The 27,888-nt window shown below is 44.3% G+C and overlaps 1 protein-coding gene across 1 annotated transcript in view; it reads left to right on the top strand.

Moving 5' to 3' along the window:
• Positions 1 to 27,888, top strand: part of LOC147692465 (calpain-1 catalytic subunit-like) — a 361,725-nt gene that overhangs the window by 256,383 nt on the left and 77,454 nt on the right. The window contains exons 11-12 of the mRNA XM_086938675.1: positions 17,693 to 17,707; positions 26,999 to 27,201. Of these exons, the coding sequence (XP_086794801.1) occupies positions 17,693 to 17,707; positions 26,999 to 27,201 (218 nt within the window). The remainder of the gene's footprint in view (positions 1 to 17,692; positions 17,708 to 26,998; positions 27,202 to 27,888) is intronic.

A 27,888-nucleotide genomic window follows, 5' to 3' on the forward strand; every position in this document is an offset into this window, starting at 1 on the left:
AATCTCCCTGATGGCCCCCGCAGTGCCTGGATACCCTTAGGGGTGATACCTTCGCGCTTTACAAATGTGGAATTATTATTATTACTGCTGTGACCTCTCATGTGCATGAAGGCTATTCTGCAACCCTACCATTGTTACCATAAACCACAAGCATTTGGCAGATATTTAGAAATAATAAGCAAAATGTGTTCCTGTCAGAAAATGTTGCCTATATTTACTTTGGCCCCTTCACATATTGTACATTCTGTGATTGCAGTGTTGAAACAGGTGTCCAGTACTAGTACTAGTAATAGTGCTCAAAAGCAGTCCTCTGCCCTAAAACAAAACGGCCTTCATTGTTTCCAGCACAGTGCAATAAATAGGCAGCCCAGGCTGCTGCCACTCGCGCTGAATCTTCATGTTCCATGAATTACAGACAAATATTAACCTTTGATATAAATAGAAGAGAGAAGGAGATGCCATCTAGAGGCAGAATAGCACGACGAGAAACGAGAAAACCAGTTCTGGATGTACACAGTAAATAAACTTTTCTTGTGTTAACACATTCGATGCGGATGACAAAGCCAGCTCGTCATGGGCGTTACCTGCGCTGCGCGCATGACGAGCTGGCTTTGTCACGTTACCCGCGATTTTTAAATTTCAGCGCGCAGCGGGAAAACCCGGTAGCGCGCATGCGGTTAAATAGATTATTGTTGTTGCACTATTGGGCCTGGCACTGTCTGCAGGGTCACCCCAATCTTTTTCCTTTACTCCCTTTGTTGAACCCGTTTTTCTAGCATTATGACCACTGCTAACTAGATGTAGGTTAGTCAAAAACTTAATGGGTAGAGCCAATCCAGAGCCGAACCAAAGTTCTGGCTCAGAGTCCGTACACAAGCCAAGCCCTGATAATGTTTGCTATGAAAATCATTAAACACACATCATGTAGAATGTGTTACATTGCACAAGATCGCCATTCAATGCTAATAGGGATGGGAGGATGAAGTGATTTGCCCAGAATCACAGAATATTGAGCTGACTCCAAGACCTGGTTCCCCAATGGCTCTGGCCCTAAAGCAACATTCATGGTACACGGAGAGAGGCAGGCAGAAGCCACATAAAATCTTGGCTCGTTATGGGCTTGAGGATCCAACAGGACCTTGATCTGAGCCAGATCCAGGGTTCAAGCTCGAGCCTGGTTCAAGCTTTCAGTGGCTCACCCACCTTTACCGCTAAACAGTGCTAATGTGCTTGTGCTCTTCATAAAACAAGGTTAAATTAGCCTACACCTGGTTGGCACATTTAATTTACTTGTAAGTCCAGTAGTATGTGGTACTACATGTACCCAGGGTCTGCCAATTAAATGCTATTAGTGGATAACAGTACTCATTGTGCCACCCACGAAAATAGCATTTTAACCCGTTTACCGCGGTGCGCCTGAAATAAAGGGTGGGCGTGGTTCGGATAGCCCCCGGCCGTCTTCCGCACACGCCCACTGTGACGTCAGACGGCCCCAAAGGGTTAAAGCACATCTCAGGCCTGCCACTGCAGCCTGGAGTGCAGTTTTAAACTACCATTTTGACCTGCCAAAATAAACCTTTTTAACACAAAGAGATGGTGGACGGAGCACTGAAACTTTTCAAACACTTACCTCAGTCACTATTAGATCTGGGTTGAATCCATCATCATTCTTTAGCTCACTTCGCCACCCCAGTTCAGACCCAGCCATATGCAATCAGTCTTGACCCTGTTCCTCATGGGAACAGTCCAGCCTGAACTGCCAAGCCAGGTCTTCCCTGACCGGAAACAAGCATCCTGTGACCGGTTTCGGGGTTACACCACTCATCAGCCAGGCTAGCTTGAATCCTGAGCCACTCATCAGGACATTCCTGGGTCTGAGGACATTACAGACAAAGGACTGTCCTGCCACCAAAGGTCTACCCTGCTGCTAACAGAGGACTGCCCTTCTGCTTGAGGACTGCCTTGCTCTCTGGGAAGGAAGACTGAGCCTTCTCCCTTCATAACAGGCTAATCTGAGTGACTCCAAGGGTCAGTTGGCTGATCTACTGTCCGAGCTATAGGAGCAAAACAAGCTCCAGGGCCCTCTCTGTAACTGCCCAGCTGACCTGATGCACTGGACCTGCCTAGATCTACAACTGGACCTGCCTGCTGGACTTTGCTGGAGTGAGTTCTGGATCCCCAAGTGGTGCCCCCAGGGCATGGACCCTCTGCTGGCATCAGTTGAGCTCCGCCTGAGAAAAAAGGAGAAATCATGAGGTTTGGGCTGTTTGTGACCGTAAACAGGACCTCTTGCACCAAGACTTTGCCACCCATGGTGACCTCCAACGTGATGCTACAGCAAATCCGATCCTTTGTGCTACAGCGACAACCAGCAGCACAAAATCTGCACCCCAAGCTCCAGCAGCAACAGCCTATGGTGACCGTCAACCAGAAGCTCCAGTCATGATCGTCCACAGCACCCAACCAGGTCTTCGCATTACGGCAATGATAGTCTACTCCGCCCGGCCTCTTCTTTGCGCTACAGCGATGACCACCTTCAACACTCTCCCTGCTCCTCATGGCCTTCACCACAAACGGAACTGGTCATGCCGGACTCTGAGAAGGTAACTTATACAAACCTGGACCCTGTATGTGGTCCGCACTCCACTCTAGTTGGCCTGAACTTTTGGCTTTCCCTTATATCAACCTAAAATGTCCGATTCTACCGATTGGATGTTTGTCTCTCCCATCCCATTTTATTTATTAAAATGTACTCTATTTTTCTAAATTGGTTTGGGATTTTTCTTGTGTTGTGTTTTCACTTTATTACTGTTCATAGACTGCATAAATAATTCACACTAAGTCCCATTAAGTTAAACATGACTGCTTTTGTGCCAAGCTACCATCGGGTTCAGTTTGAATAAGTGACTTTTGTGGTTCACCATGACAAGGAATCTGGTTGTTGCCACTCCCATCAACCAATAACCTAATTTCTTACATCTACGTGTACTAAGGACCTCATTTACAATCTTTTGATGCACTGCAGCGCCGCAAGTCTTCCTACTGCGCTGCCCCACATCAAAAGAAAAGCACAGGAATGTATTGTATCCATCAGATACGGTGCATTCCTGTCCTTTCCTCCTGTGCTGGCGCATAATGGGTGCCATGCACCAATGCAGGCACCCTTGTGCCATAGTTTAAGGGTGTCTGCATTTTAGGGGTGATTATTTCTGTGTAGGAAAGGACAAAACAATCAATAGAGGCAATTTCCTCTTTCTATGTGTGCTGCAAGATGCAGCACACATAGAAAGAGGAAAAAACAAGGAGAAATTATGTTATTTCTCCTCGTTGCGCTCCCATACGCCACCCCTTGGGAGACATAGGCTTTTGATGCATACCCAGGTTTACAACATCTCATAAATCTAGGAATATGTCGAATGCCATGGGTGGTACATGGGAACACCCACTGTAACGCCCATGGCACGTGTCCGTATTGCAGGGTTTGGCAACGTAGCGACTTGCACTGCGTTGCTTCAGTCCATATCTACAAGGCCATGAAAAGCCACGCAGGGTGGCCTTACGTGTTCTTGTACATATGGCCCTGCTCTAAAAGTGATGCTCCTGCGGCCTTGTGAATGAGGTCTTAGGAATCTAGGCCACATGTAGGATGTACATGGCAAAAGATATACCTCTTGATCATCATTGTTTTCAGACTGGGAGACAGGGGGTGCGAACGTTTGTAAGTTCATGTTTAAAAACTGTGGGGCAGATTTACAAGAAAGAGGCACATCTGTATAGATACGTCACTTTCCCTGCGCCACCATTAGAAACACTTGCGCTACTATGGATGCGCCGTATTTACAATACGGTGCACCATGGCGCAAGGATTGACAGATGCATCAGAAATACTGACTCATCTGTTGACACAAAAGGGGGAACACCAGGAGCCTTCACAGTAGCGCGAGACGCCATCGGGCGGTGCCGTGACGGGAACGGCTTGACAAACTCGGAGGCGGAGGCGGGAGCGGACCGGCTGACCAGCTTACCGGACCACACTCCCCAGCAGCCCCAGGGACAGCGCGCCCGTGACGCGCCAGGAGCGCCAGGAGGCGCTAGAAAACGGCTGAACCCCGCGAGGCTCAGGGGGAACACCAGGAGCCTTCACAGTAGCGCGAGACGCCATCGGGCGGTGCCGTGACGGGAACGGCTTGACAAACTCGGAGGCGGAGGCGGGAGCGGACCGGCTGAACAGCTTACCGGACCACACTCCCCAGCAGCCCCAGGGACAGCGCGCCCGTGACGCGCCAGGAGCGCCAGGAGGCGCTAGAAAACGGCTGACCCCCGCGAGGCTCAGGGGGAACACCAGGAGCCTTCACAGTAGCGCGAGACGCCATCGGGCGGTGCCGTGACGGGAACGGCTTGACAAACTCGGAGGCGGAGGCGGGAGCGGACCGGCTGAACAGCTTACCGGACCACACTCCCCAGCAGCCCCAGGGACAGCGTGCCCGTGACGCGCCAGGAACGCCAGGAGGCGCTAGAAAACGGCTGACACCCCACTCGCCACGCGAGTCGCGCGTGGGAGAAGCCCGGGACAAGGGCGGGCCCTCTGTGGCCCTCAGAGGCCTGAGGAGACTGGACTGGGCCAGGGACCCTGTAGCGCCTCTACCTGACTGTCATCGTGCTGTGTGCACGTAAGACTTATTGATCATTAATTGTTAGTATTGATGTTTTAATACTTAACTGTGAGTGAGTACACTAGTGCGTATTAGTTTGTGAGTTGATAGCCTCATTGCTTATGATGTCTAAACCCAAATCTGATAAGGTTATGGTAGGCCTAGTGTCTATGGATAATTTCTTGGTTAGGAAAGTAAACCAGATTAACAATAATAGACGTGCATCGTTGGGGAAGGCCACTGTGACAGGGGACTTACTAGAAATACCCCCTGATATTACCCCGCCCATAGACTTTGTTGCTAATACCAACGATATCATCTCTATTGACCCCCCAGTGCCCATTACAGTGAGTGCTGAGGTCTATTCTGACCCACTAGTGCAGCTAATTGACGATACCGATGTATTGAATGAGACCCAACCTACAACCCAACCTGAAATTAGGCCCATGAGAACCTGTAGAACAGTATCTCAAAAAGATAATGGTAAACCTAATAACTCCAAGGCTAAAAAAAAGGATGGTAAGACGACTAGTGGCCCTGCTGCTATAACCCCTTTTGTCTTTACGGGCATTAATGGTAATGGGGGTCATCTAAATTCTGATTTGCTTGCCTCTTTAATAAAAAATCTTGAAGTTTCATTAACATCAAAAATTGAAGAGCTTATCAAACCTTTAACTAAAAAGATTGATAACTTAGCAAAGGAAGTTACAAGGCTGGGTGGTCTGTTATCATTACAGAAGACTGCAACACCTGGTGGTACAGCTCACTGTGGGGGGAAAGGGAAAGAATCTGTTGAAGCCAAAGACACACAGAATAAAGTTAGGGGGAATACTGTTATAGTGGCACCAGTAGAGCCTGATAGACCTAATATATTGGATGCCCCAGTGGTATCAGCCCCGCAGTCACAACCACCTACAACATCTCAAAAGAGTAGAACCCTTAGTCACCCAAGGCATAATCGCTACTTAAACTTACCACCTGACTGTGCTCCATATGTGGCAGTGTTAACTAATGTCCCTCCTTGCGGCACACATCCTGCATCTCCTTATGATGAATCCCACAATTCACTGAAAAACAAGACTGTAGCGTGGCTTAACAAAAATTGTGGTTTTCCCATAGCATATTCAGACCAGATAATGGTAGTTAGACGCGTAAATTGGGTGGGACCTTCTAAAAAATCTAGCTCTGGAGACTGTATAGTCATCAATTTCATACACCCTCAGCATGTGGCAACTGTTCTCTTGAGAGCTTCTTCACTGGTCTATAATGAAAATAGTATCTGTGTACGCCCGCTAGGCTACTTTTATGCGCATCTCTGTAAACCTACACCACAACAGAGCTTAACCAGGCGGGCGTTTGAACCATATACCCCTGTTCAAGATTCTCAATTCTTCTATAACATCATGAATCCTTGTAGGTCAGACGGACCCTTTGATGTTTATAACAGAAGTAATAGTGTTGGTCCTTATCGTTATGGCACGGATCTAATTACACAGAACAGGTATGAAGCATTATCTGGCCTTGAGATTGCGACTGACGGATGGCACCTGCGGCTCAGGATACTGTGGCTACAGGTGAACTTACAAATATAAATTCAGATATCCCGGAGGTTACTAACCCAGGATACCAGGCTGTTTCTTGGAATATTGCAGGTCTTGCGGTGAAAATGTGTGATGAAAATTGGGTGACTTATATCAAACAGTTTTCGATCATCTGTTTACAAGAAACCTGGGAGGTGGGCTGTAACCTTTTCCTGGAAGGTTACAAGGCTTTTTATGTACCCGCTTTGCCATCTTTAAGGGGTAGGCCGAAGGGGGGCCTTGTAACTTTTATCTCCATATTAATACCTTGCGGAGTACGTAGAGTTGAAGCCAAGCACACAGGTGTATTGGGCTTGGTCTTATCTGGAGGAAATGTCAGTGTGGGTTTGGTGAATTTCTACAATGCTACTTATGACAGTGAGGCCAGGAATGACATTTTTATTCTACATTCCTTTGTTACCAATAATATGAAGGACCTAGGTCATAATTTGTTGATTATGGGGGATTTTAATTTGCATCCCTGTATAGATCCTTTATACAAATGCTTACCAGAAATGTCTTGTGAACGTGCATGTTATCTCCATATGGAACACACTAAGGAGGGGGAATTGTGCAACAATCTAATGGACGATCTTGACCTTTCATTGGCGATGTCTTTTAAAGACCCTTTGTATTGTTTTGATATCCCAACCTTTAAGGGACATGGTAGGGGTACCTTTATAGACCATATACTGGCCTCTCAGATGATGCAAATTTATTTAGACTCTTTTTGCATTGTCTCGAGCGAATTCAGTGACCATAATCCCTTAACAATCTGCTTGAAATGCCCTTGGGCAAAGAAGGGAAATAAGACCATTAGTCAAGGCAGTTTGGGAACAACTGACGGGAGAAGGAGGTTAAAATGGTCATTGGAATCTGCAGATATCCTCTATAAAAATATTGTTGAAAGCTGTACAGAGGACCTCAAAGTCTGCATGATTGAGGGGGGCGACCCCAGGCTAGTGTTAGAATCCTATCAAAATGTGTCGGAGAAGGTGTCAGCGATTCTTACTGTCCCTAATAAAAATCAGGCTAAAATAGGCCCAAAATGGTTCAGTCATGACTGTACCAAAGCTGCTCGCAATTTAAGGATCGCTTTGGCAGCCTCACCGAGGAATCAGGAGGAGGTAAAAGCCTGTAGGAAAGAATATAAGGCTATTACTGTCGCCCGAAAGGAGCTCCTTAGGAAGGAGGCTTGGCAGGAATTACTTGATCCCTCCACCCTGAAGAGCAGCACCAAGTTCTGGGCACTGGTTAAAAAACCTTTTTTGACCGATGACCCGTGTGATGGACTCGCTTGTTGTATAACAAAAGATGAATGGGAAAGTCACTTTAAAAGCTTGTATTTTTTAGAGGGTGTTGGAACTAGTGCTGCTGCCCCCCTTGTGGTAAGCAGTAATATAACATTTGAAATAAGCGAGGTTCGGGTTGCCATTATGGGCCTTACAGCAAATAAAGCGCCCGGTCCTGATGGAATTCCGCCGGACCTTTACAAATATGATCCAGTTTTCTGGGCTCCAATTCTGGCTACCGTATTTAATGCTGCGGCCAGAGTAGGTTGTCCGGGAACGTGGGGATTATCAACCATAGTCTCTGTTTTTAAGAAAGGTGACAGGGGAAGTCCTCTTTGTTATCGACCAATATCCCTGATCGATTCAATGGTTAAAATTATGGGGAGAGTTTTACTTCAACGTTTAGTAAGCTGGGCGACTGATAACAATATTATGTCGACTTGCCAATATGGTTTCTGTGAAGGCCGCTCTACCATAACCAAATGCCTTAATTTGTTTCTTATTTTGAATAAATATACTGTTGTACAAAAAGGAGCAATTCACCTAGCCCTCATGGATCTGTCGTCAGCCTTCGACTGTGTCAACAGGGGGAGGCTGTGGCAGACCATGAGGGACAAAGGCGTTGACAGGGGGATTGTGGATTTCCTTGCGGACCTACATAATGACACAAGAGCCAATGTGAGGTTCTCAGCGAATGGGGAAACCACAGGCAAGTTTAGTACTAATAAAGGAGTACGGCAGGGGTGTATCTTGGCCCCATTTCTTTTTAACTTTTATATAAATGACCTAGAGTCTGAATTGCAAAAGATAAAATCAGATTGTCCTAGAGCTGGAGCGAGGGGCATTCCTTTACTTTTATACGCGGATGACGCGGTTTTAATATCACGAACAGAGAAGGGTCTCCAAGCACTGCTGAATGCTTTTAACTATTTTATGTTTGACAGGGACCTTATGGTCAATAATTCGAAATCTTACATTATGCATGTTGGCCGTCAACCAAAAAAGAAGTTTGTTTTTAAATTAAATGATGTTGTGATCCCTGTTACTAATACATTCTCATATTTGGGTGTTTTATTTGATACTAAGCTCAGTTGGGCTCCGCATCTGGACAGAAAGAAGGGTGAAATGACCAGAGTGAATGCCTCGATTTTTAATTTTGCCAGTAAACTGGGGAAAAAGCCGATGGTGGCCATGATGCAACTATATAGCGCTAAATCCATATCCACCGCAGTTTATGGCAGCGAGATATGGGGTTACACAAATGGTGAACAAATACAAATAACCGAAAATAATTTCTTAAAGCGCCTGTTGTGTGTCCCAGGTAGTACTCCGAATTTAGCTGCACATGAAGAGCTTGGCTGTCAGTATATTTCAGATATTGTTGGCTTGAAACCACTGTTATGCTGGACAAAATTATGGCTAAGCCAGGATATTCCCTTAACCCACCAGATATTGGAAGATCTTGTTTCACTGGATTATGCCATGTGTGTACCCTGGCTCAAATATTTGAAGTCCCAATTTTTGAAGCTTGGGCGCCCAAACATGTTTGAAAATCCGGGGGATATAGTCAAGGGTGATGTTGCAGCAATTAAGAGGGCCTTTTTTATGAACCGTAGTGCCCTAAGAGATGAAGTTGAGCTTTTGAAACCAAATGTTAGAAAGTATATCATGTTGAGAACATGTGACACTATGGAATTGTACCTAACAGGCTCCTTTACTTCCCATGACAAGTTTTTGCTGACTCGATTTAGATTCAACATCTTTCATCACATTTTAATCAGACCAAAGCTGGACATTTTTAAAAAATCTGCAGCACCCTGTGGCTGCGACGGGAAGTCTCCACAGGACATGCTGCATTTTATATTTTTATGTACATTTTATGAGTACCCCCGTAGGCGGTATCTTGTTACTCTTTTAAGGAAATTAAATTTTAAACAAATTAGACCCGCCCTTGTATACTTACAGCTACTGCATTCTGATTGTGTTCTCCAGGTGTTAGAATATCTAAAATTATCTGTGAGAATAAGAAAATGCCTAGATGAATAACTGTGATTTTCTGCCTGAAGTATTTTTTTGCATTTTTGTATATGGGCTCGACTTGCACTTGCACTTTCTTCGTATCGATCTTGTCTACTCACTCTGTTAAGAAATTCATATGTCTTATGCACTTATTTTTTATTGACTCTGTAATTCTGTGATGTTTTTAAATGAAATGTATAATGTACTGTACTTTTATGGATTGCAATATATCCGAAATAAAGTCAATTTGATTTGATTTGACACAAAAGTCACGCATTGCTGGATTTGTGTCGCAAGTATGATGCCACTCCAGCAATGCAGGGGGAGGCCTATACTCATTGCACTGAGTCACTCATTACGCCTGATTCAAGCAGGCGTAAGAATTTGACACAGTGGCGTCCTAGAAGTGGTGCAGAGAAATCTTGTAGATTTCACTGCGTCACTTCTACAAGGCTGTTTTGCGCTGGAACGAACGCCCATCGTGCAAACATTATACCTGACTCAGGTATAATGTGACGCAGGGCTTTACAACGTGACGCATCTCCCTAGATGCGTCACGTTGTAAATGGGCCCCATTTTTACACTGCTTCTGCGTCATAAAAGTGACGCAATAGCGGCGCAAAAATGACGCAAGGGGCTTGTAAATCGACCCTATCACTTTTTATAAATACCTGTCAAACCAGTGATATTCTTTTATGTACTAAGGCAAAATTCATCGAAAATGATGTTTGTTCTACAAGTCTACGATTTACATGCCAAACATTCGATGGCTCACTTGTGCATGGGCTCTTAGAAACAAGCCAGACTCTTGGCACTTTATGTTAACTTGTTGGATCGCACACTGCTATACCACACTCTAAAATTACCAGGGCACCAGGTTCCCATCGAGGAGTAGTATTTAAGGTGCAACTCTCACTGCACCACCTGATTGCGTCTCAATGATTAAAAGTGAACATGACCCAGTGCTTAAGTTGAGCCGGTGGTTTCTGGTGCTCAGCACCAGCACTTAATCATAAATACTTGTGCTTTTCTGGAGCACCAGTTAAGGACACACTCATTTACGGGGAGATTAAGTGATTTGCCCAGAATCACAGGATGTTGTGCTTACGCAGGGACTGAAACCTGGTTTCTTAATTCCAAAGTCGGCAGCTCTGGACATTTTGGCATGTCCAATCCTCGCTTCCATGATCAGTTGTTGGTTCTGTTTTAGGCAGCGCTAACAGGATAAATGGGCTCAGTGGCGTCACTAGGGTTGGTGTCACCCGGTGCGGGTAACTCATGGTGTCACCCCCTCACGGCTTACCGCATGGACTACCTCTGTCGGAAATGTACGGTGCTAGGTACTGTCTTACTCCCTCTAGCTCCCTCTTTCTGTATAGCTCCCTCTCTCTGTCTTACTCCCTCTAGCTCCCTCTCTCTATGTCTTACTCCCTCTAGCTCCCTCCCTCTCTGCCTTACGCCCTCTAGCTCCCCCTCTCTCTGTCTTACTCCCTCTAGCTCCCTCTCTCTGTCTTGCTCCCTCTAGCTCCCTCTCTCCCTCTCTTACTCCTTCTAGCTCCCTCTCTCTCTGTCTTACTCCCTCTTGCTCCCTCTCTCTCTGTCTTACTCCCTCTAGCTCCCTCTCTCTGTCTTACTCTCTCTAGCTCCCACTCTCTCTCTTACTCCCTCTAGCTCCCGCTCTCTCTCTTACTCCCTCTAGCTCCCTCTCTCTCTCTTACTCCCTCTAGCTCCCTCTCTCTCTGTCTTGCTCCCTCTAGCTCCCTCTCTCTGCCTTACTCCCTCTAGCTTCCTCTCTCTCTGTCTTACTCCCTCTAGCCCCCTCTTTGTTACTCCCTCTAGCTCCCTCTCTCTCTCTCTTACTCCCTCTAGCCCCCCTCTCTCTGTCTTGCTCCCTATAGCTCCCTCTCTCTCTGTCTTATTCCCTCTAGCTCCCTCTCTCTTACTCCCTCTAGCTCCCTCTCTGTCTTGCTCCCTCTAGCTCCCTCTCTATCTGTCTTGCTCCGCCTAGCTCCCTCTCTCTCTGTCTTACTCCCTCTAGCTCCCTCTCTCTCCGGTTTGGTCCCTCTAGCTCCCTCTCTCTGTCTTGCTCCCTCTAGCTCCCTCTCTCTCTTTTACTCCCTCTAGCTCCCTCTCTCTCTGTCTTGCTCGCTCTAGCTCCCTGTAGCTCCCTCTATCTTACTCCCTCTAGCTCCCTCTCTCTGTCTAGCTCCCTCTCTCGCTGTCTTATTCTCTCTAGCTCCCTCTCTCTCTGTCTTACTCCCTCTAGCTCCCTCTCTCTGTCTAGCTCCCTCTAGCTCCCTCTCTCTTGCTCCCTCTAGCTCCCTCTGTCTCCCTCTCTCTCGGTCTTACTCCCTCTAGCTCCCTCTCTCTCTCTGTCTTACTCCCTCTAGCTCCCTCTCTCTCTGTCGTACTCCCTCTAGCTCCTCGCTCTGTCTTCCACCCTCTAGCTCCCTCTCTCTCTCTTACTCCCTCTAGCTCCCTCTCTCTCTGTCTTACTCCCTTTCGCTCCCTCTCTCTCTCTCTCTTACTCCCTCTAGCTCCCTCTCTCGGTCTAGCTCCCTCTCTCTGTCTTGCTCCCTCTAGCCCCCTCTGACTCCCTTTCTCTCTGTCTTACTCCCTCTAGCTCCCTCTCTCTGTCTAGCTCCCTCTAGCTCCCCCTCTCTCTGTCTAGCTCTCTCGAGCTCCCTCTCTCTTTGTCTTACTCCCTCTAGCTCCCTCTGTCTCTGTCTAGCTCCCTCTCTCTCTCTCTCTGTCTTACTCCCTCTAGCTCCCTCTGTCTCCCTCTCTCTCTGTCTTACTCCCTCTAGCTCCCTCTCTCTCTGTCTTACTCCCTCTAGCGCCCTCTCTCTCTCTGTCTTGCTCCCTCTACCTCCATCTCTCTTATTCCCTCTAGCTCCCTCTCTCTCTGTCTTGCTCCCTCTCTCTCTATCTTGCTCCCTCTAGCTCCCTCTCTCTATCATACTCCCTCTAGCTCCCTCTCTCTGTCTAGCTCCCTCTCTCTCTCTCTCTCTGTCTTACTTCCTCTAGCTACCTCTGTCTCCCTCTCTCTGTCTTACTCCCTCTAGCTCCCTCTCTCTCTGTCTTTCTCACTCTAGCTCCCTCTCTCTCTGTCTTTCTCACTCTAACTCTCTCTCTCTGTCTTCTTACCCCCTCTAGTTCCCTCTCTCTCGCACATTAAACCCACTCTCTGCCGCTTTCATGTGGTTTCTCTTTTAAAGCTTTTCAAGATGCAAAAAGAAATCTGTGTACAAGGCACCAGCGAGTTTGTAGACGTGAGAATGTTACGATATGTAACAGCTAAAGTAAAAGCTAATTTCCAAGCGGTTAATTCCCCCCCCCCCTCCCCGCCCCCCCTCCCTCTTTAGCACTGTGTCTTTTTCCATATAAATGGCGGGGGCCCCTCATTACTACACTTTTCAAACTTTATCTAATGAGAACATTTTAATTCGAATAGGTGAGAAAATATCTCGGTTCGCTTTTGTTTCTAAAGCGGATCGAGTCTCTCCGAGGCCTTCGAGTGCGGTGCAGGGGGTGCCATGTACAGAGGCCTGCTGGGGGGGCGGGGGGCGCAACCAGATGGGGTCACCCCCATGTGAGGGTGTCACCCGGTGCGGTCCGCACCCCCCGCACCCCCCTAGTGACGCCACTGTGTAGACGTGAGAATGTTACGATATGTAACAGCTAAAGTAAAAGCTAATTTCCAAGCGGTTAATTCCCCCCCCCCTCCCTCTTTAGCACTGTGTCTTTTTCCATATAAATGGCGGGGGCCCCTCATTACTACACTTTTCAAACTTTATCTAATGAGAACATTTTAATTCGAATAGGTGAGAAAATATCTCGGTTCGCTTTTGTTTCTAAAGCGGATCGAGTCTCTCCGAGGCCTTCGAGTGCGGTGCAGGGGGTGCCATGTACAGAGGCCTGCTGGGGGGGCGGGGGGCGCAACCAGATGGGGTCACCCCCATGTGAGGGTGTCACCCGGTGCGGTCCGCACCCCCCGCACCCCACTAGTGACGCCACTGAATGGGCTAGTGCAAGCTGCCTCCTGACGAGAGCCGCAGAACTTATTTTTTTACAAATTAACTACTGGGAAATGCATTTGCAAAAGGAGCAGTTGAGGTAAAAGGAGTGCATTGGCCCGGTGGTACGTATCACTGTTTACTTGGAGAGAACAGGAGAGTGCGTCTCCTAGTTCCATATGAGAAGGAAAAGCTTGGACAAAAATAGAGCAGGTGTTAGAAGCCTGTGCAGTACAGAAAGTGAATCTCCTAGCTGTTCACACCACTTGGAGTTCAGTGCTCTTGGGTCCAGGAGACTTTACCACCTCCTCTGTCTTCTTTGGCACAAGTCCTTGCATATGGGTGGTGAGTCCTCGCCCTGAGACAGATAACCCAGCGAGGTCTCAGGGACCTCTTTATGCCTTTGGCCTGGCTTCCGGCATGCATGCTCTCAGTCAAATAAACAAATCAAGGTTTACAATGCCCTTGTGAGTTCAACCTCTGAAATAGAGCTGCTTTGAAGAAACAGTCAGGGCCATGTTTTAGGACAAGAGGAGCTCAAATGGTTCTTTCTGCAAAAAGTAATATTGCAGGAAAGGGTGTACAGACAGTGGCGGCTCCTCCGCTAAGGCAGAGGAGCGTTGCCCCACTGCTCATGGAGCAGTGTAAATGAAAAATTAAAATGATAATAACTGAAGTTATTATCATTTTATTTTTCGTATCATCAGGCTAGGGTGGGGCGGGCGGGGCTTGGCTCTCCTGACGTCGGGGAGGAAGAGTTGTGCACTCTGTAAAGTGTGCATGAATGTTTGATTCCCTCTCGGGCCGGCAAAACAGTCATGCGCACTTTGCACGTTGTCCATGCAGGCTGCATTACAGCCTGCATGGAGAACATGCCCAGGCCCCCATTCCCGTGCTGAGTCCCAAACCATGGAACTCAGCATTGTGCTTGGCTCAGGGGAGCTGAGTGCTTACCAATAACAACACTGCATTGCAGCATTGTGATTGGCTGTGGGGAGCCTGGGTGCTTCCCCAAAGAGACTCACTCGACATGGGAGAAACGGAGGAGAGATGCAGCGAGATGAGGTAAGTGATTTTTTTTTATTCAAATCCGTTCCCCCCTCCCGTACCTTACCAGCCGCCACTGTGTGCAGACTGTCCTACCGGTGACATATTTGAATGTTCACGAACATATGCGGTTACGGGTAATTTAGAGGAGAAAAAAGAGAGTTTGGTTCAGTAGGGTAGGGGCAATGTCATTGTAGCACGCAGTATTTATTTGGGTAATATGTTACAATAGCAAGTACAAAAGTATGTTGCTGCAAAAATATTGTATCCAGAACATCGGCTACTAAAATATTGTGATGTATGTATGTATGGGTGAGTATACATTTACTATTCTTAATTCCACATCTACATATCTTGACAATATATATGTCTTCAAAGTACATATACGTGAAGTTAAATACTGTTAAGTATATAGTTCTCAATATTCACTCTCCTTTACAATATTTTTGTTAACAATATTATGGCTCTGATGTTTTTGTAGCATGATATTTAAAACTCAATATTCTGGTAGTAGGCCATTTATTTGTAATGCACAGATGACGATTGCCACTTGGTCACTTTCGATGTGAATAACTATAGTGATAGATATAGGGGCATATTTATGAAATGAACTTTTTGTCGCAAATGCAGCGAATCGCAAAAAACAGTGTTTGCAACTAAAAATTCGCAAAACGCAATGTATGAGCAAAATCGCATTGTAATATGAAGGAATCGCAAATTTAGTGATTCCTTAATTTTGCTTAAGCATTTAAGGAATAGCAAATTGCGATTCCTTAAGTGCTATGTAACAAGCACCCAAGTTGTGCGATTTCTCCTTAAAAAAATCGCAAATTACCACCAACTTCAAGTTGGTGGTAATTTGTGATTTCTTTAAAAAATGCACTTTTTGGCATTTTTTAATGTGCCATGTAGCGCACATACATGCCCTTAGGGCATGTATGTGCGCCATATGCGCACACATGCTCATTTCAGGGGTGCATCAGGGTGTCCTTATGACACCCTTGCACCCTTGAAATTATTCTCAATTTGGGATTCTCAAATTGTGAATCGCAAATTGAGAATGACTTCCCATTCATTCCTATGGGCCTCCTGACCCACAGGAATGAATGTGAAGGTATTCCTTAATTGAGATTTCGCAATTTGCTAATCGCAATTAAGGAATACTAAGAAATCACAAAAAAATTGTGAATTTTTAAATACATCCCGTTTTGCAATTCTCAAATAGCGATTCTCAAAAAATTGCTATTTGAGGATCGCAAAAACAGATTTTCATACATATGCCCCATAGTGCTTAATTCTGGTGTTCCACCTGTTTCTAAGCATAATCCTTATTTGTGTGTGCAAATGGTATAGGTTAATAGATTATTTCTGCTGTAGATATTGCTATGCAACCTATAAATCACAAATTTGAATGTTGTCACATCTATACAATGTTTTCAGTCTTCTGAGGTCAATAAAATTCCTGGGATACGGGGACCCAGCAATATGTTTTGCTCTTGACTTCAACAAAGCTTGTGACAGCACTGTCTGTACTAAAATCACGTATTTTCGTCCGAAGTGCTAGATATATATCAGATTAAGTGCCCCCTGGTGTATATTAGAAGTATATTGCAAGTCATCAAGGAGTTCCTTGACCATATAGAGGAATGAGGCCAAAGACTGAGTTCCTTTATAAGGTCATGGAATTCCGAAGTGACTTGCAATATCCTTAGAATGTATAGAGGGTGTACTTTATTCCTTGTAATACATGGTCACACCATAACCCTTCCCACACCACCATTAAACCCTTTGGGCCATATGTAGGTAATTGCCATTTACCGATTCTAAATTACCGAATTTTACCAATTTGGTATTTCAGAATCGGTAAATGGTATGTAGCAAAAAATTCTGTACATTTTACCGAATCGGTAATATTCGGTATTTTAGAATCGGTATTTACCGATTCGGTAATTCCCATTCATTCCTATGGGCCTGGAGGCCCATAGGAATGAATGGGAATTACTGAATCGGTAAATACTGATTCGGTAATAGGGGGAACACATTCAAGGGTGGCAGGGTGTCACATTGACACCCTGTTGCACCCCTGAATCGTGCATGTGTGCACATGTGGCACACATACATGCCCTAAGGGCATGTATGTCTGCCACATGGCACAATTAAAAAAGCACAACATTGATTTTTTTAAGGTTTCGATATTTACCATCAACTTGTAGTTGGTAGTAAATAACGAATCCTTAAAGCACATAAGCACTCTTAAATGTGCTTCCTGCACACCATCTACCGATTCGGTAAATAATGATTTGGTAAATACAGACTCGGTAAATACTGATTCTGTATTTACCGAATCATCACCTACATTGGAAATGGCTCAATACCGGTCGGTAAGCCTGAAATTTACTGAATTTCGGGTTTACCGAACGGTAATGAGACACCTACATCGGGCCCTTGGTATTCTGCTCTATCATGTGAAAGAGATAGGATGCTTATAAACATGAAGAATAAAACTAAACACAAAAAAAATAATATATTAAGTTAATTCGTCAGATTGTAAAAAAAAAAACATTAAAAAACGCTGTAGCTCATTATGTGTAGAAACATGCAATTAGATTCTATCTTTCCTATAATTACCTAAAGCAGGGAAAACTTAAATATATTGCCATAAATATCTCTATTCTGCTTATCACTGATCATCTAAAAAAGCAGAGCAGAATAAAGGAAAGCCACGTAACCTTTGCATATGTTTAAACTGCAGCTTTAATTATGCTTTGTGAACTGCCTTTTACCTCAGCTGCCGGCTCTGGCAGCCGACATTGTGATGTCAGAATTCAACCGTAATAAGTTATTACAGTTGAGCGGCTACTTCATTTCTTGATTACAGGTGACTTGGGACATCACAATTCCCCTGTAATCAGCAAATTAGAGATGGGGATTTATCCAGGGATTGCAGGCTCCCATATATTGTAAGAATAATAATGTTATTGAAGAACTAGCCCATCATTGTGGGCTGTGTGGAACAGATGCTGAATTGAGTCCTGATAATAATGTTGTCTCTATTTTCCCCCTCCCTTTTCTCTCTCCTCTTACAGATTCCACCAGGACAGGTAAAGTACATTGCTACATGGTGGGAGCAGTGACTCAGAAGGGAGAGGAATCAGAGATTAAATGAATTTTGCTAGAAGCTCTTCGGTAGCCAGTAAATCAAAGTTCTGTAGGCTAATGCAAAGGCAGAAAACACCTCCAGATCTTTGTCCGATGGGTGGGTTGCAATGCTCCACCATCTGACCAATGCATTGCACAGTGCAATGGCTTGTTTACACTGGACACGTGTTGGCATGCTTCAAACACCACCCTGCAATGCATCAGGTTCGTTAAGATACACTGCACTTTATCTCCACTGTATGCATTTCTGCCGATTATACACTGTAATGCATAAGGTACACTGCTTGTCTCTGCATTAAGAGCTGGATGAGAGGACATTGACACAGGGTCCTGGATCAAGGAAGCAGCATGGTTTGAGCATTCACTCTTGGAACATCGACTGCCTCTATCAATTCAACTCAATCCTGTCTTTATTCGATCTCAACACAAAGATCATAAAAGATACACACATTATTAAATTATCTCCTGGTTAAAAAAAGAATAAAAAAATTATATATATATATATATATATATATATATATATATATATATATATATATATATATATATATATATATATATATATATATTCGGTTTCACAAAACGCTTCAAAAAGCGTAAAATGCACTCTTTATCCAGTCTCAAACACCACTTCTTCAGACCAAAAGATCGTATTTCGTATTCTTCATATTTTTATTCCAGCATGACAACAGTGCATGGAACCAACCCAACGCGTTTCACCGAACACTCGGCTTGATCACGGGTGAATTGAGTTCCTCAAAAACATAGTTAAATAAAGTTTCACATATCACTTCCTGATATGAACATAAACATAGGACTATGATTCGTATCAACAAAGGAGCGGCCATATTGGAACAGTTTTTGAGGAACTCAATTCACCCGTGATCAAGCCGAGTGTTCGGTGAAACGCGTTGGGTTGGTTCCATGCACTGTTGTCATGCTGGAATAAAAATATGAAGAATACGAAATACGATCTTTTGGTCTGAAGAAGAGGTGTTTGAGACTGGAGAAAGAGTGCATTTTACGCTTTTTGAAGCGTTTTGTGAAACAGAGTACTACTGGCAGGAAACCCTCTGACCCTGTTGTGCACCGCAGTCATTCTGTCCCGGTTTCGTTGGAGGAAGTGAAACGGATATATATATATATATATATATATATATATATATATATATATATATATATATATATATATATATATATATATATATATATATATATATATATATATATATATATATATCCAGATACTCTATCATGTCGTATACTCTATGCTGTAACTGCAAAGCTACAAGCCTCTTTGAGGTACACTGGCATGGGTTCAAGATACTACACTTTATATTATACCATGCAGTAGATTGCTGTGTCTTGAACACTTAACTGGATACAGGATTTTGCTTGTTCGTGTAATCCACTACACACTACACTGCATAAGGGAGTCTTCTTTGAACCAGGTACTTGTGCATTTCTCTGGATTGTATAGTGTAATATAGCAAGCTAATCACTATTCAAAACTACACTGAATCATGTTAACTGCACGCTTATTAAAGGACCGTCTGGATCAGTGACACTGCATGTGTCTATAGTAGAAACTGCATTGAATGATTGACCCTGCATGTTAACCCCTTCCACACTCATGACGAGCTGGGCTCGTCATGGCGTAGCCTCCTCGCACGCTGATGCCGAGCCCAGCTCGTCATGAATAATGGACTTTCAAAGAATTCAGCACCGGAGGAAAATATCAATAGCAGTGATGGTGTTAATCTAATTAACACTGGTTCTGTGACCCTGCATGTGTTTATTTCATACTATATTGATTTGTGGGTACTGAATCACTCTGGATCTTACACTGACTTGGATCAGGGAGGCTGCACAACTCTAATACAGACTGCACCATATAAGCGACACTGTGCGTCTCTTGGGTATACACTGCACAGGCTCAAGAAGACTGCATGCCTTTTTATCGTACCCTGTACAAGATCGGGGGATACTAAAGGTCATTATTATTATTATAGGTGTATACAGGAACAAAAACACTGGCTGCCTCCTTTATACTCCGAGCTGAGTCAAGGATATATACTTTAGGGCAGATTTACAAGCCCATTGCGCCACTTTTGCGCTGCTGTTGCATAACTTTTGTGACGCAACAGTGGCGTAACAAATGCAGCAAATTTACAACGTGATGCATCTAGGGAGATGCGTCACGTTGTAAAGCCCTGAGTGACATTATACCTGCGTCTGGTATAATGTATGCAGGGTAGGCGTTCCCACTCAGGAATGCCTCGTAAAAGTGATGCAGTGAAATCTACAAGAATTCACTGCGTGACTTTTAGGATGCCTGTGCGTCAAAAAAACCTTACGCCTGTTTGAAGAAGGCATAAGGATTGACGCAGTGTGTTGGGAATAGGCTGCAACACCCATTGCTGGAGTTGCGTCGTGCTTGCGACATGACTCCAGCAATGCATGACTTTTCCGCCACCAGATGCTTCAGAATTTCTGATGCATCTGTCAATCCTTGCTTCATAGTGCGCTGTATTGTAAATACGGCGCATCTATGGTGGCGCAAGGGTTGTTCACGCAGGCGCAGGGAAACTGACGCATCTATACAGATGTGTCAGTTTCTTGTAAATCTGCCCCTCTATGTCTACATTATGCATTGCACCCTGTATTTACTGCATAGGAGGCATGGTGTTATGAACCAAGATGGGTCGGTTGCTCTGCTTTATGCACTGCTGTAAGCATCTGCTTTATGCATGGCACTTTTTCAAGAATCCTGATGCTGACTTCTTTATACACTGCACTGCAGTAGCTCATAGATACTTCAGGACTGCATTAAATACTGTGTTGGCTCGTGATGGATGCCCATTTTTTTACATACCTCATGTCTATACATTTATCATCGTGGGATGTGAAAGTTGCATGCCGCATTATGCAAGAGCTGGATTAGAGACACCATGGACCTGATTCACAAACTGCTCTTAGTAGTATATTTTGTGGGACTACAGTAGTATTACAAAACTTACCACAAAGTACTATTTATCAACTGCAGTTTTGTGGTAACTTACACTTTTGAGTACGTTTACTACTTTTCTGCATTCACAAACTGCATTTTTGTAGTAACGTACACTTTTGTAGTAATTTAAACTTTCACTCTATTATTTTCGATGGGAGGGTGTTGCAGTACCAGTGGTTGGCAATGTGTGATGCTGGACATACTTCTGTTTTTTTTTTGTCCTCATACCACCATTATATGCAAATGAGAGCCTGTCGACCGATCTATACCTTCCCAGGCTTTTGCGATATTTCAATAGCTCCTGTGCTCGTGCCCTTCCAGTGTCCTCGCTGCACAGACCAAGCAGGTGTAATCATTGGACAGAAGGGGTTACACACTTATACCACCATTCCAGTCCTGAAAAGCCACACAAATCTTAGAATGTATATTGGACTCCATACTAATATCCATTTTTGCAGTTTTCCTTACTGCTAGTATCCAGTCCATCCCTTGTGGTGGGGCGGGTTCAATTCATTTTTTACAAATTTCCCACCTAGCGAGAAGAATTAGGTAAAATAACAATGCCTGTTTATCCCCAGTGATGTTATTACGTGGCTTATCTTCTACCCCCAAAATTATTAAATGGAGGCTAACTTTGATGTTTGTGTCAAAAATGTAATTGATTATCTTTTCCACCTCAGATCAGTACTCCTCTAACTGAGGACATTTCAAAAACATACGCTTATCGTTAGCACTCATTACTCCGCACCTGCGACATTTGGGGGGGGCATCAGTAACAAACTTTGCTAGTTTTTGTGGAGTACAGTAAAGTCTATTTGCCATAAAGAAGTGATTCCTCTTTAAGTTTGATGGTCTAACCGTTTTGTAAAGCAACTTGAAAGAAAGCTGCCATAGTCTTTGTGGCTCAGGAATCTGCATCACTTCGACCCATATTTCGTAAGGGGCTTTGATTTTTTTCCCCTTGAAAGTCAGTAGTGTGTGGTATCATCTGCTTATTTCCTTCTTCACTATGGTTTTGTTCATGAATTTTTTTTTGAACTCCCAAAGGCTCTTATTCTCATGCCTGTTCGCTTTCCCCCAGGACTTTAACTGAAGACATTTAAACCGAGACAGAGATCCCCCTGTCTTACTCCATAATATTTCCCATGGGACCACTTCATCCATCACTATCAGGTCCCCCCATACCTCTATTTCTGCCCTCCTAAGTGGGACGCTCAGCTGATCCTGCAAACATTCGGGCGTACCAGGTGAGTCCCATATTGGAGCCTCTCCTGAATAATAACCAATTCCTAAAATATTCCTGATCTTTACTCACAAAATCAAAGCTGCTTTCAACAGTTTTAATTATACTTTTTTTTAAATGTCTTTGCACCAAACTTAAATAAGAATCCTTTCCCACCCCACTCTTTAATCATCTCACACAGACCTCCCCCACACCCTGTGCCCTGGTGTACATAATAAAACCCTACAATTTTTTAACTGGAATGCCATACACTATAATTTCACGTCTGGTAGTGCAAGCCCTCCTTCTGCAAATTTTCACCTGAGTTTCTTACAGGACATATGTGCTCCCCTATATGCCCAAACAAAACTGCTCAATTTACCCTGTATTTTATACATTAGCCTACTTGGGAACGTTAACAGTATACAATTAAAAAGAAATGTAAACTTCGGCAGAATAACCATTTTAATCAAATTGCCCCTTCCATATACCATTAACGGAAGATTCTTCCACCTAGTTCATGTTTTCTCAATTTCCTTTGTGATTCTCTCAAGATTATGCCTTGGGACATCCTGCACTGTATTGAGAATGTTAATTCCTACGTACCTAATCTCTCTCTGTACACTCCCCCCAATCCGGAATGTTCCAGCACATAATCCCTGTTTTTTCTCTGTTTTCTAGGTATCCAGATGGAGCCCCATAGTCGTCTGCCAATTGCCCTATCCTTGGGATTGTTTTAAGCGGGTCTGCTGTATAAATGATTAGGTCGTCCGCGTATAAATAGATTTTTTTTTCAAACATTCCTATACGGAAAGCCTTCACCTGGTTATCCTGACGTAGCCCCTGAGCGAATGGCTCGATATATAAATTAAATAACAGGGGCGAAATTGGACAGCCCTGTCGCGTCCCTCTCTTGATCTTAAAACTCTTATTAAGGACTCCTTTTAAAAGAATCCTAGCTGTAGAACAGTTATATAATGTTTTTAATGTGATTATAAAGTGTTGCCCAAATCCCATATGTTCTAAAACTACCCATAGATATTCCCTGCAAACTATGTCAAACACCTTAGCGGCGTCCAATGTGACAACCGCCAAGGGGACAGATCTTTCTGTAGCTATGTCAATGTCCTATTAGTTGTTGGGAAAACTCACACATTTGCCTTCTGGGAATAAACCCCTTCTGGTCCTCATGTATTAGTTGAGGTATTACTCTGGATAGCCTCCCTGCCAAAATGCTGAAAAAGATCTTATAGTCAGTATTTAGCAGGGAGATTGGCTGGTATGATTCTGCCTTAGCCGGGTCCTTAGCAGGTTTCAATATTAAAACTACAGAGGCTTCACGCCATGATTCTGGGGCCTGCACTCCCCCTCTATATATCGAGTTAAACAGCGTCTCCCAAGTAGGTAATATTTCATCAACCACGCTTTTATACACTTCTGCCGGGAGAGCATCGAGCCATGCTGCATTCCCATTTTAGACTTTTTTATTGCTCCTTTTATCTCTTCTTTTGTGATTGGTGCTTCTAATATATCTTTTCCTTCTTCACTTAGCAACGGAAGATCAAATTAGCTAAGCCAACATCTAATCTTTGTGATATTAGTAATAATATTTTCAGTATAGAGCTGTGAAAATAATGCTACTATGTGCTCCTGCATGGAATCCCAACTATCCAACTTTTCTCCTGCTTCACTTTTTATCTCTTTTATATCGTTCCTCGACCTTTCCACTCTCGCTTTCCAGCAAGCAGAGCACCTGCTTTTTCACCGTATTCAAATTCTTTTATGTTCACTGCTTGCCATCTAGCTTTACACTTTTGCTCTATTTTTATTTTAAATTCCAATTGGGCCTCATTTAAACTCTCTTCCAATCTTCACTTTTTCTTCCCCCATGCTCATGGAATATAGATCCTCCTCTAAAAGCCCAATCTCCTTTCCCATATTCTTTAAATTTATACGTGCTTTCTGATTTTCTATTGAGGTTAGGCTTTTTAGGATTCCCCGGATATATGCCTTAAAGGCATCCCAAACAATACCTAAGGGGGCAGTTCCCTGTGTTAGATCGGTCTACAAGAAGATAGAACGTGTATGTCCCCAGAAATAGGAACACCCTCAAAAGCATGATACGTGATTTTAATCTAGTGGTTGTTTGGAGACATTTGAGGGGTAAGACAAGGGGGTACACGTACCATAGCAAAAAACATCACCACTTTTTGAGACTTGACTATTTTTTAGCTGATAGATCCATGGCAGCAAATATTAAGTAGATCAAGCATCTAACTGCCCATATTTCAGATGCTGGACATACTTCAATAGTTACTACAAAAGTGCAGTTTGTTAATATCAAAAAGTAGTAAAGTTACTCAAAAGTATAAGTTTTCCTTGGGAATCAGGACCAGCGTGTCTACATTGTAAAGTAAGATAGATCAGCATTGCTGCCTTTCTTTGGAGGTCCTGGTAAGCCTCTTTATGACACCCACCCTCAGAGGCGGTATGTGGGTTTGTTTGCAGTACAGATGGAAGCATGTCTTTACAGCACACCACCATGTGTGCCTTGCGAGCATAAACATGCCAACTTGTTGCAGTATTCATGCTACCTCCTGGTTGTCGTGAGATCTTGAATCCTTCTTATACACACACCATAGACCAATAAAAATTACACTTGGGTGGCAGGGTGCTATACTCTGGGCTTTATTCTCCCAGGAAGGGGTACTGTCCTACAAAGGGAACACAAGCTATACACCCAGGAACAGGTCTCAATCATTCAAGAAACATGCAGCTGATCTCACTCCGTTCAGACCCTAGCCCCTCACTCACATACTGATGTATCTTAGTGATGTATGTTACTCTCTTCATAATGAGCAGCCCTTACCCCTCCACCAACAGTAGCCTGAGAGTATCTCTCATGTTGCTGGCAGTAAAGAACATACTGCTTGCATGCTGGAGGGCATGATGTTGCTTTTGGACTTGATTTCACTACGGGAAATGGAATTGAGACTGGGAGACCACTCTCAACATGGGTTGGCTTCAGCTTTGTCGCCACTTGCTTTGGGTTGCTCCTGGGTTGCTATGGGTTGTTCCTGGTGTGTTGCTCCTCACACCAGGAACACACATGGGCTTCTCCTCTAGGACAGTCTCTACTGCTTTGGGGCCAGACAAACTACTTGCCTCTCTCAGCAGCCAGAAAAGCTTCTAGGCACCAAGCAGACCATCAGCTTGCCCAGAATGTTGCACAGAATTCAGGTGATGATCATGCACCTCTGAGACTGGCTGTCATACAGATACTAGCCCTGGTTACACAGCAGATCTTTGAGTACTCTGTGGAGCTCTGGGGTGGCTTGGGTGCACTTTTATACACACTTTCCAGACAGGGTATTTGGGTCCACTGTCCAAGGTTTTGGAACCAGTTTAGGGTGGTTCCTTTTCAAATGTAATTTTCTGGCTGTAGTGTAGGCAAATCCTTTGTGAAAGGGGATGGCTCCCACAGTGGGCAGAGAGGCGGCTTGCTCCAAACAGGAGTACAAGATAACAATGAATCATGAGATCTTTGCACCTGTCTGTTATCAGCCTTTCCGAAGCAGCAATCAGTGAAAGACAATACCGCAGGCCCTACCTTGAAACTTCACCTTCTACAACAGACAAACGCTTACTACCCTTCACTCCTATCATCCACCAAAAAGAAATGCTCTGGAAGAACTAATAAGCAGCCCTTGCTAAAAGGACCTTATTGACTATCTTATGGTATTTTTGTCTCCATCATTCCTCCCTTTTAGGGTCTGCGTCAACACTGTTCAACCAGAGGAATACGGTCTGTACACTTCCTTTTACTGGGGAAGCTGAATCTACCCTCCATCATGTGTCCTGGTTAACATGTGCCCATCCAAAATGTGTTCCACTGGTACCTGCACTCAAACTCTCATTATACACAGAATCTGGCTACCATGCAAGTGCAACACATTCTCCCCACATACATACATTCCGCATGCACACACCATGCCACTGCAAGGGTGTAGGGGCTGAACTAAAACAAATCTTTACATGAGTGGGGCAAGTGAATCACTCTCCTTTGTGGTCAGAAATTATAATTTGTTACGCACCATGTAAATATAATTTTCAATAAAAAAATTACTGAAATAAAAACTTTGGTACACTGCCGCCGCCAATTTAAGTGAACCACCCAGGTCTTGGACAGTAGTTCCATGTTGGTTTTGAGAGCAAGCTTGGTGTGCCCATTCAGGTCACAAACCGGGTTCCGTACGTTGTCATTATCATGGACAGGCCTAGGCCATAGTGTAAATGCTGGATTAGCATTTTAGCAGGGCCAACAAAAAGTCAGGATAGCAGTTTCACATGCAGTTGGGTGAATCGAGGCATGGGAACACACCTGTATACCATGCAGGAGACATTCCCACACCAACATTTAGTCAACAAGGCTTTCAATTAAACCTATTGGCCTGTGCAATGATCCACCCAAGTAACGCCCCAGTAATGTCCCCATGACAAAGTAATGCCAAGTTTCACAAAACAGTTTTTACACAGTGAAATATTCACCTTTATAGCTTGTGCTAAATAATAAATTACATGTGTCACTTTGCCTCACTGTAGCGCCAGTGCAAAGCTTTATAAAACCTAGGCTCTAGCCTTCATGCACACCCCCTGCAGACTCTCTCATACTTTAGGCAAGAAGTCCTGAGATCTTTTCTACCTTCCTGGTTCACAGATATTGCCAGTTTCTGCTTTATACACTGCACCTTCTCAAGTACATTGCAGTTCTCTCCATTATACTCCGTACTACAGTAGATCAGCGATATCGCATGACTGCATTAAACCTTGCATTGGGTTAGGGAGAGGCTGTTGTTTTATACAGCGTAATAATGTAGGGGTCACTGCAGATACTTTTGAATGATACAAAGGACTGAGTCATATACGCTGCACGTCTCTGTGTTATACCAACGACATCGTATTACGCACTATTAGATCATGTCCGTCTGTTTGCATTGCTAGACTCTCAAGGACATCACAGACAGAAAGAGGATCATCTCTTCCCTACCCTCAGTCACCATGTCTCAGTACATCAACTTGAGGGATGTCACCCTTCGTTGCACCTTAAAGCCTGGTTGTTACCTGATTATCCCCAGCACCTTCGAAGCCATGGCTGAGGCAAAGTTCACCCTCAGGATCTTCACAGAGAAGCAGCAGAGCATCAGGTGAGACAAACTGTGTACAAACCTGTTTATCAAGTGCATCAAATGGAGAAGTGTGGCTCAATGCTTAGAGCGGCAGACCTTGATGCAGAACGCTGGCCAGGGACCAGGGTTCGATTCCCGCCTCGGCGGGTTTCGGGCTTAAATTCCTCTGACCGAATATTCTCGCCTCAGTGCCGATTCTAAGCATGGGTCCCACACTGCAACTCTGGGCAATAGCTTGCTTAGTCTCCACAAAGGCCCCCTGATACACAAGGGATGCCTGGTTTCACCATGGGATGCCCAGGAGTGGACACCCCACAAGGAAAAGCCAGGAGGGGTTCCCTTGTGGTAGGAGTACAAGCGCCGGGATGCCTCCGGGTCACTGTTCGCGCTATACAAATACGCCACATTTACATTTACATTGAATGAGCTATCTTTGAAAGTTGCCATGCCTGTCTGTAAAACAGATATATTAGCAGGACTTTCAGCTAACCTGGGTCTCCCTTGACCTGGGGTAAGATCTTTGGTCTCCAAGACACAGATTTTACCCCAATTGTAAGTAAAATTATTGTAACGCTAACCTTGGCAAAAAAATAAAATAAGAGGTATATGGTCACTGCCATACAGTCTTCGGGCCTCATTAGGAGTGTCCTGCATTTCTCCAATTTGCGTCTACGCCCCTCCACCAAGTTAGCAGTACAAGGTTAC

Source organism: Lissotriton vulgaris, chromosome 9, assembly GCF_964263255.1.
Source record: "Lissotriton vulgaris chromosome 9, aLisVul1.2, whole genome shotgun sequence".
Classification (NCBI taxonomy): Eukaryota; Metazoa; Chordata; class Amphibia; order Caudata; family Salamandridae; genus Lissotriton; species Lissotriton vulgaris.